The 9,557-nt window shown below is 36.8% G+C and overlaps 1 protein-coding gene across 1 annotated transcript in view; it reads left to right on the plus strand.

Annotated features, from left to right (window-relative positions):
- LOC100639498 (spectrin alpha chain, non-erythrocytic 1-like) overlaps positions 1 to 8,471 on the plus strand; it is a 17,967-nt gene extending 9,496 nt beyond the window's left edge. The window contains exons 28-48 of the mRNA XM_020000774.1: positions 6 to 149; positions 424 to 523; positions 1,018 to 1,166; positions 1,352 to 1,398; positions 1,516 to 1,667; positions 1,887 to 2,238; positions 2,589 to 2,750; positions 2,975 to 3,102; positions 3,191 to 3,300; positions 3,623 to 3,721; positions 3,922 to 4,042; positions 4,223 to 4,344; positions 4,691 to 4,823; positions 5,140 to 5,286; positions 5,636 to 5,747; positions 5,916 to 5,992; positions 6,150 to 6,286; positions 6,439 to 6,511; positions 6,935 to 7,051; positions 7,226 to 7,344; positions 8,399 to 8,471. Coding sequence (XP_019856333.1) covers positions 6 to 149; positions 424 to 523; positions 1,018 to 1,166; positions 1,352 to 1,398; positions 1,516 to 1,667; positions 1,887 to 2,238; positions 2,589 to 2,750; positions 2,975 to 3,102; positions 3,191 to 3,300; positions 3,623 to 3,721; positions 3,922 to 4,042; positions 4,223 to 4,344; positions 4,691 to 4,823; positions 5,140 to 5,286; positions 5,636 to 5,747; positions 5,916 to 5,992; positions 6,150 to 6,286; positions 6,439 to 6,511; positions 6,935 to 7,051; positions 7,226 to 7,344; positions 8,399 to 8,471 — 2,674 coding nt within the window. The remainder of the gene's footprint in view (positions 1 to 5; positions 150 to 423; positions 524 to 1,017; positions 1,167 to 1,351; positions 1,399 to 1,515; positions 1,668 to 1,886; positions 2,239 to 2,588; positions 2,751 to 2,974; positions 3,103 to 3,190; positions 3,301 to 3,622; positions 3,722 to 3,921; positions 4,043 to 4,222; positions 4,345 to 4,690; positions 4,824 to 5,139; positions 5,287 to 5,635; positions 5,748 to 5,915; positions 5,993 to 6,149; positions 6,287 to 6,438; positions 6,512 to 6,934; positions 7,052 to 7,225; positions 7,345 to 8,398) is intronic.
- Positions 8,472 to 9,557: the final 1,086 nt, after the last annotated feature.

A 9,557-nucleotide genomic window follows, 5' to 3' on the forward strand; every position in this document is an offset into this window, starting at 1 on the left:
AGCAGGTCCTATCCTCAAGCTGCCAAGCAAGTGAAGAGCAAAGAGAAGGAGGTCCTGGATGCATGGAACCATCTTAAGGGACACGCTGAGGCTCGTAAAGTGAAGCTTGTTGATTCTTATGATCTTCAACACTTTGTCAATGAATACCGGTGAGTGAGAGAGAGAGGGAGGGAGGGAGGGAGGGAGAGAGAGGGGGGAGAAAGAGAGGGGGGAGAAAGAGAGGAGGGAGAGAGAGGAGGAGGAGGGAGAAGAATAAAAAATTGAGAGTATAATATCGTAATTAGCTACTTTATATAAATAATGAATAATTATTATATAATAATTATATAATGAAGTGAGTTTTTAATTAAGTGTACACTACATACATGCACATATGTACATTGTGTATTATAGTATTGCTTTTTATTTTGCATATTTTTCCAGTGATTTGATGGCGTGGGTTAACAGCATGCAGGCTTCACTCTCATCACAGGAACTAGCAAGCAATGTTAGTGGAGCAGAGAGACTACTGAATAAACATAAAGTAAGGGAGGGAAGGAGGGAGGAGCTGGGTTTTCTATAAAGAATTCTAAGTGAGCTAAAAAGCCTGTTTCTTTAGCTGGCATTCCTATAAGCATATAGAGCAACTTTAAAAATTCATAAAAAATCCAAATTTGATCGGAATCAACTCAAACTTTCTACACAACATAAGAACATGTATATGTATCAGAAAAAATTATAAAAATAAAATATTCTCTCCTTGTCATTTTTGGCGAAATTTGACCAAAGTCCCTGTACTATAGTACAGGGACTTTCGCCCAATTTTTGAGCAACTTTAAAAATTCATAAAAAATCCAAATTTGATCGGAATCAGCTCAAACTTTCTACACAACATAAGAACATGTATGCTTATCAGAAAAAAATATAAAAACGGAGAATTCTCTCTGAGCCATTTTTGACAAAAAATTTTGAGGAACTTGAAAATTCAATTTTGATTGGAATCATCCGAATTTTTGTTATGACTTGTTATTATTTTAGGAACAGAAAGTAGAGATAGAGGCCAAAAAGGGCAGTATCCAGTCATTCCTCTCACTGGGTAAGCAGCTAGTACTGAAGGGACATTATGCCAGCTCTGACGTCAAAGAGAAACTTGAATCACTTAACATACAAACGGCTGCCATTGAAAAGTAAGATACATGTAATAGCAAAAATGATAAATATGTATTTATAAAGTATATCTACACATGTACATGTACATGTATATCTATAATTTCAATGCTCATTTTACATGTACATGTATGTACATATACATGTATGTATTTATTATATTATAGTGTAATATAATTATTGTGATTGTTTTTGTTTGTTAGAGCTTGGAACACAAGGAAACAATTACTGGATCAATGCATGAACTTGCAAGTAAGGAGGAGAGAGAGAGAGAGGGAGGGAGAGAGGGAGAAGAAAAAGAGAGTGAAAGAAAGTGAAAAGAAAAGAGACAGAACATTATACATTTTTCTTTTCTTCTATATTTATTAGTTGTCAATCGTGATGCTGAGCAAGCTGAGAGGTGGATGGCAAAGAGGGAGACCTTCCTTCAAAGTGAAGAGATGAAACTAGGGACCAGTTTAGATACTGTTGAGGTACTCCTCAAGAAACATGATGAGTTTGACAAAACACTGCAAGCTCAAGTAAGACTAGGAGAGAAAGAGAGAGGGAGGGAGAGAGGGGGAAGGAGAGAGGGGGAGGGAGGGAGGGAGAGAGGGAGAGAAAGATAAGAAAATAAGAGAGAGTTAAAAAGAAAAGGAGACAAAACATAAAAGTAACCTTTTCTTTACGTACACATTACATTATACATGTACATGTACATCTTTATCTCTTACCTTACTCCCTCTCCACTATCTCTCTAGGAGCCTAAAATCTCTGAAGTTCAAAAGTTTGCCGATCAGTTGGTCCAAAGCAGACACTACGCTGCTGTGGAGATAGCCGAACGACGTGCCTCAGTCCTCTCAGCTTGGGCAAAACTAAAGCAGTCCCTCGTTGACTGGAGGAGCAGACTAGGCCAGTCCCAGAGTCTACAGCAGTTCAATAGAGAAGTGGACGAGATTGATGCCTGGTTGGGCGACAAGCTCCAAACAGCCGGGGATGAGTCGTATCGCGATCCGACGAACCTCGAGAACAAGTTACAGAAACACGAGACGTTTGAGAGCGAAGTGGAGGCCAGCAAGGAGAGGGTTTTTGGTCTTGTTCAAGCTGGGAAGGGTAAGATACGACTTGGCACTTAATTGCTGTGTTAGATACAGTATAGCTGGAAGTGTTGACTGGGGCTGGAAGTGTTGACTGGGTTTAATTTTTTGGTAATCTAGCAATATTGAGCATGTGGAGAATAAGGGGAAATGGTAGATTTTATAATAACATTTTCTCTACAGACTACCGATTCACAAATATTAGTTTAATAATTCCCTGTCAAAATTGTCAGTATTTTTTAACCAAACATACTATTTCTTTCTTCTTTCTTTTATTACATGGTGACATTGTGATGGTGTATCTTTATGTACATGTCTATCATTTGATATCATTTGTTCTTCTCCTTCTTTCTGATGTACTTGTAGATCTAATAGAGTCCCAGCAGTGTCCAGGGCAGGAGGGAGACATACAGGAGAGGATAGGATCACTGGAGGAGCAGTGGGAGAAACTCATTAACAAAACCAATGAGAAGACACAGAAACTGAAGGAGGCCAACCAGGAGAGGCAGTTTAATGAAGGGATTAGAGGTACATGTACAACAATAAAATAAAAAAAATAATAATTATTATTAATAATAATAGTAATAATAATCACTTTGAGGATTACATATACAATGTATATTTTTATTTATGAGATTTTAATTTTTTTATCTGTCTCTTACAATTACAAGTATACATGTCATGTTGTACATGTATTTGTTCTTGCCTGTGTTTCACTCTTTCTTCTCTCTCTCTCTCTCTCTTTCTCTCAGATCTTGATTATTGGTTGCAAGAAACAGAGGCTAAGCTATCCAGTGATGATTTAGGTAGAGATATTGATGGAGTGGAGGCACTGGCTAAGAAACACCAGCTCCTTGAGGCAGAACTACTGGCACAACAGGTAACCAATAATGTACATGTACATGTACATTTTAACGCTTTGTTTCATTTTTTGCTATTAAAAATCTTTTCTCTTGTTTTGTTTGTAGGATCGTATCAAAGATCTCAAGGCACAGTCAATGAAGTTTATGGAGGATCATCATTTTGATGCTCAGAGCATACAGGCCAAGCAAAGAGACACTGAAGCTAGATTTGGAAGGTATATTTATGTATACATGTAGAGGTGTGGTATAATACATCAAAGAAATTTTGTATTGGCAGTTTCTTCACAATCACCAACCCGCCAATTACTAAAATGTCCCACTAATATTCCCTACTACGTGTAATGTAATGTAGCCTATACTTACAGAATTGATGACTGGAACTTAGTATTTGATAGTAATACCATCACAGTACTACGTGTACATTGTGCATGTATCACTATTGATAATATTGATACTATAGAGTACTATTAATAGTAATAGTAATTATACCTTTATTATTTCTGTCCCTTTACTCTTCCACCATTCATTGCTCTATAGACTCCAGCAGTTAGCTAAAGGTCGTAAGGCAAAGCTTGAGGACTCTCTCACGTTGCATCAGTTTTATGGGAGCATCAATGATGAGGAGGCATGGATCAAGTGAGTCTATTCATATTGTGTCTTAGAATCTCTCCCAGCCTACCTGTATATGTACATGTACATGTACATGTACCTGTACCCCACTTTCATCCTTACCTTTCTCTCTGTCCCTTTTTTCTATACATGTACATGTATCTCTTCCCCTCCTCTCTCTATATCTCTCTCACCCTCTTTCTCTCTTTCTTCCTCTTATTTTCCAGAGAGAAGAAGTTGCTAGTTAGTTCAACTGATTATGGTAAGGATCTCCTTGGCGTCCAGAGACACCTCAACAATCACAGGAAATTGGAAGACGAACTTAACACACATGAACAGGCACTGAAAGTAATAGCAATAATATTCTAACTTTCCTTTACCATCTCAAGTCCTATATTTTTTCTAAACCTAGGTGTATGCATTTTTAACCTGTTGTATTTCTAGATATTGTACTTTTATAATAATGATAATAATAATAACTTTAAAATATATATATTATCTGATATTTATGTCTTCTTTTTCTCTCAGTCTCTGTTATCTCAAGGTGACAAGTTAGCCTCGTCTGATCACTATGCTATGCTGGAGATAAAGGAGAAATGCTCAAACCTACAGGACCAGTGGCAAGACCTCAATAACATTGCATCTAAAAGGTTAGATTTTTCACAATGCAAATATTGCATGTGAGATGTGAAATTAAAAAGAAGGATTTTTATTCTATTTCCTGGTGCATATTGATGCCCTTACAAATTGTGTGCATCATTAAAATGATTCTAATCACAAATTTTGAGCTACTGTACATGTACATGTACATGTACATGTACATGTACTCAAAATAAGTATGCATGTATATATAATGAACTTTAAAATTTTAGTGGCCAAAAATCATGAAGGATCTTCACCAAATGACCACAAATACAATGTACATATATATTAAATTTATACAGTTGCACGTGATGGTTTATTTATCTCCTTGTCTTTATTTCTCTCTTTTTCTAGGCACCAGAAGTTGCTTGAGTCTCTCTCCTATCAAGAGTTCAGTGCTCGGGTGAGCGAGGAGGAGTCATGGCTCTCTGAGAAACTATCACTGACTGGAAGCGATGACTATGGAAACAGTCTCGCTGCTGTCCAGGTGAGAACTAACCAGTAGCATGCATCTACATCTTTAATTAATTGAGTGGGTGTTTATTAGTTGTTAATAATAATAATTAATTGACTGAAACTAGACAGATAATACTAATAATAATAATAGAAAGGAGAGCCTCTTTATAACGGACACTTTGAGACAAAAAATTTTGTCTATTATACAAAGATGTCATTCTTATAAGGAGTGTAATTGGTACACTAATAGATACTACACGTACCTGTTAATAGAGGTGTCTGCTATAGAGAGCGTCCATGAAGAGAGGATGGATGTATAGTAATTATGCTGGTTGTTTCTTTTCTAGTCATTGTTAAAGAAGCATGAGGCGTTTGAGACTGATGTTGTAGTCCATCAAGGAAGAATAGCAGAGATGGAAGAAACGGGAGAGAAGCTAACGAAACAAGACAACTATCAAGCAAAGCAAATTAAACAAAAGCTAACACTGTTAAAGGTACTCAATGTGTTAAATTCATAATGCATGTACAATTGTACTTTAGAAGTGATATACATGTATGTGTATTAATCATATTCATAGTTTGGTTTGTCACCCACTCAACTTAATATTCCTGCAACCCATGATAGCCTCAGCATGTTTTTATGGTATATAATGATCAGCATGTCATTTGCCTACTGTGCAAGTTTTTTTTACAGGAAAAATTTTTGAAGGGACAACACAGTCCCTTTTTTTCATTACTTCATTTAGAATTAGTGTAACTTAAATGTGTATGTACATGTACATGTAATATCGTTGCATGTATAGTACATGTACATGTAAAATGTCATTATTTCTATTTTATTAGTCTAAAATGAAAGAGTTGGAGAGTGCTGGTAAGAGGCGTCAGGCTGGACTCCAGGACTCCAAGAACTGCCTTCAGTTTTACTGGGAGGCTGACACTGTAGAGTCTTGGATCAGTGAGTCATTAATTAGAATTACATCAATATCTTAATTCTATAATGTACATGTACATGTACATTTGAATTGAGCCATAAGAGCATGTTGTAATACATGTACATTTGTGCATGTAGTGAATAAGCCATTATACATTATGTACATGTTTCTTTCTGTTTGTTTTATTTCAGAGAATAAACACGGGCAGCTTCATTCTGATGATCATGGTCGTGACATTCTCTCCGTGCAAGCTTTACTGACCAAACATGTAATGAGAGAGAGAGAGGGAAGGAGAGAGAGAGTGGGGGAGGGTGGGAGAGAGGGAGCGAAAGAGAGAGGGAGAGAGGGAAGAGGGGGGAGGAAAAGAGAAAAAGATAATACATGTATTTTGAGTTGCCTAGTTTTAGCTTATTATAATTACATAGGAGACGTTTGAAGCTAGTCTCAGCTCTTATAAGAAAGAGGGTATTGATAATCTAACACAAGTGAAGGATGATCTGATATCAGCTAATCACTCTCAGTCACGGAGCATAACCCAGCGTCACACTGATGTCATGAGGAGGTCAGTTACTATAGGAAAAATCTATAATGACACATAGTGTACACTACAATGATACAGAACTTTCATTATTATTTTATTTATATTATTTGCTTATCTAATGTTTGTCATCTTCCTCTCTCTCTCCTCTCCTTTTTCCTCTTTATTACATGTAGGTGGGATAAGTTACAGAAAGATTCTGATGCTCACAAAGCAAGGCTCCAGCGTGCATTAGATCAGTTTAAGAAGGTACTGATGTTTCATTTACTGTATTAGCAACCAGTGCGTATACACGTACAAGTACATGTATACACAGGCAAACCTTCATACATTTATTAAGTTCTCCAAAATTTGACAGGGTGTGCCCAAAATAGCTATGAGAAAATTCTACATTTTTATGATTTTTTCTAATATAATGTACTAGAGTGGCAAAGAAAGATTTGATCAAAATTGGATTTTTTAGTAATTGAGCTGATTCTAATAAAATCCAAATTGGTATTAGTACATGTTTATTTCAGTTGATTAACATAATGGGAATAGTAATTTAAAATTCCCTAGCATTAGCAACATAATCAATTGACCTCATGTCTAATGAATTTATTATTGGTACTGCAAGTACAATGTATTATGAATTTATGATGCATATACATGTACATGTACATTTTCATGTAGGTGGAGGAGCTGTTTCGTCAGTTTGCTGAAAAGGCATCAGCTTTTAGCATAGCATTGAGCAACATTGAAGAGGATCTGGCAGACCCAGTCCGCTGTAACTCTCTACATGAAATTGAAGTAAGAGGGGGAAAGAGAGGGAGAGAGAGATGGAGTGAGAGAGAGAGAGAGAGAGAGGGGGAGGGAGGGAGAGAGGGGGGAAGGAAGAAGAGAAAGAAGATTAATAATAATATTTTATAGTTGTACATGTACATGTATGTATCATCATCATGTAATGTCCTTTATTTTGTATAGAGCATAAGAGGGTCCCACCAGCAGTTACACCAACAAGTCTCCATATGTAGGAATGACCTGAAACAAATTTCTACCCTTGACAGGCAAATAAAGTCGTACAGCACTTCTGCCAGCAACCCGTTAGTAGACAGAGAGAGAGAGAGAGAGAGAGAGGGAGAGAGAGAGATAGAGAGAGGGAGAGAGATAGAGAAAGACGGAGGGGAAGGGAATCAAAACAGTGAAAGAAAGAAGCTACATGTACATGTAGTATATTATTAATCATCTTGGCTGCATGCCTAAATACTATAGCACTATCAGCTAGTGTGTTTCCTTCTTCTATGCTAATAATGCATACACATGTACATGTATATAGCCAATACATGTACATGTATTTTGCATGTGCATGTACGTTCCCTCCTGCTCAATCATGGCCAATCCTCCATACCTCTTATACAGCATGTTAGAATTGACAGTTGATACTCTTCTTTCACTACACCACAACACCCAATGCTCTTTTGTCCATTTATAAGCCACTTGGCTGTCAGTTTGGCAGTCAACACTATAAGCTACTATTAGATACTACAAATGTGCTTTTGTGTGGGTGTTTTCTTCACTGTACATGACCATATGTAGCACATGTAAGTATTTTCATGTTTTACATCCATTGTACAGGTACATGTACATGCATATGCAAAATACTAATTAAATGGTTATATAAGTTTATGCAGTAAAGCCACGTTTACATTAGACGAAGCAGTTAGAAATGCGTGGGCAATTTGACCTTTTGATGCAAAAAAAAAGCTTTAAAGTTGACGCAAAATTCACCAAATTTTAATTTTGCGTTCGTTTGCGTTGCATTTTAAGGCAATATAAACCAGGCTTAAGAGCTGGTTTTATGATGTTTAGTGACACCCAATGACTAATAAAGTGATTAATGATACACCACTCACAATCAAACCATTGTACAATATCAGTCCTTCCCTAAAACAACATATAGTGCTTTGCTAAGTATCTGTTGGTAATGGCAAGGTCTGCTGGACTGCTATAAAGGAGAGAATCACACTGACTCGGGTTGACACCCAATCACTGATTATTAGCATGCAATATATACAGAATTTATGAATATTTATGAGTTTTGGTGTGATGTCACTACATACAGTGCTTATATTAATCTCATTTTAAACTTACATAAAGCACTGCACTATTAGCATCAACTGAGTTGTTTGCCTCATCTGAAAAAATAGCAGTATTTTTATATTTAAATTAATTTTATTATAAATGGAAGCCAAGAATATAATATGAAATATTATGATATTATTAATACTGAATATAGTAGAATGAGTTCTTATCAAAGTTCTTGACTTGAGTACTGACTTATCAGCTTAGTAACTGGCGCAGTATTGATAGCCGTAACTGCCAGAATTTTCAACTGCTTTATCAGGATCATCCTTAGCTAATTGCTGACACGAGTTTGAGTCTTCCTTGATCTGACCTTTATAGCCTAAAGCTTGAGCCCATAGAGTCAGTATAATCAGCTCTTTGGTGGGCTTGTCACCATCACAATAAATTGGATAACCATAATAAGATTCACAGAAGTAGATAATAGTATACGGCTTAAATGGATAACTTCTAAAAGTCCAGGCTATTGCTTTGGCGCTACATGGCCCACCATAATGTTCACACTTTTGATATGCTATCATGTGATTTGTCAGTCCAGTTTTTATTCTTTCATATGTCTCTGTGACTCTAGTTGCCCTCTCAGCAGTATAGGCACCAAACCATTTCTTATACAGTGCATCATTTGGACCAACTCTACCTTTAGCTACATCAATCTGACTGCAGAGTCTCTTGTGAGCATTCAATGTATCTATGGCATCATCCTCAGTGTAAGTAAAAAACCTAGCACTGGCACAATCTTGAATGTGAACGGTGTGGCCTATTTCCGGTTCTTTAGGTTCTTTTGGTTTTACGAGTAGTTGAGTATCTTCCAGACTAACATACACGGACTCGTGTACAGTCAATTCCTTGAGCTCATGCACAGACTCCAGAATCATATCACCTACTGTCAGGTACTGCAATGGTTTACTGTATCGTATATTGTAGAGGCCATCAGTGTCAATGTTAAAGACATCAGTGATTGCAACCGTTGCAGAAATACTCTCACCTACCTTCAAGAGAACAAAGTCATCCTTTGTAGGAGGAAGACGATAGGCTATTATTCCTTGGTATGGAATAGGTTCACTGCCATGTAGAGAGACATCAATGAATGGTGAGAATAATCCTTCGATAGGAGTGTCACGTTTGAGTAGATAAAGATCTCCTTTTCCATTGTTAGTGAAGACAAAAGAGCAAG

The sequence above is a fragment of the Amphimedon queenslandica genome, unplaced genomic scaffold (assembly GCF_000090795.2).
Source record: "Amphimedon queenslandica unplaced genomic scaffold, v1.1 AMPQUscaffold_13155, whole genome shotgun sequence".
Taxonomy (NCBI): Eukaryota; Metazoa; Porifera; class Demospongiae; order Haplosclerida; family Niphatidae; genus Amphimedon; species Amphimedon queenslandica.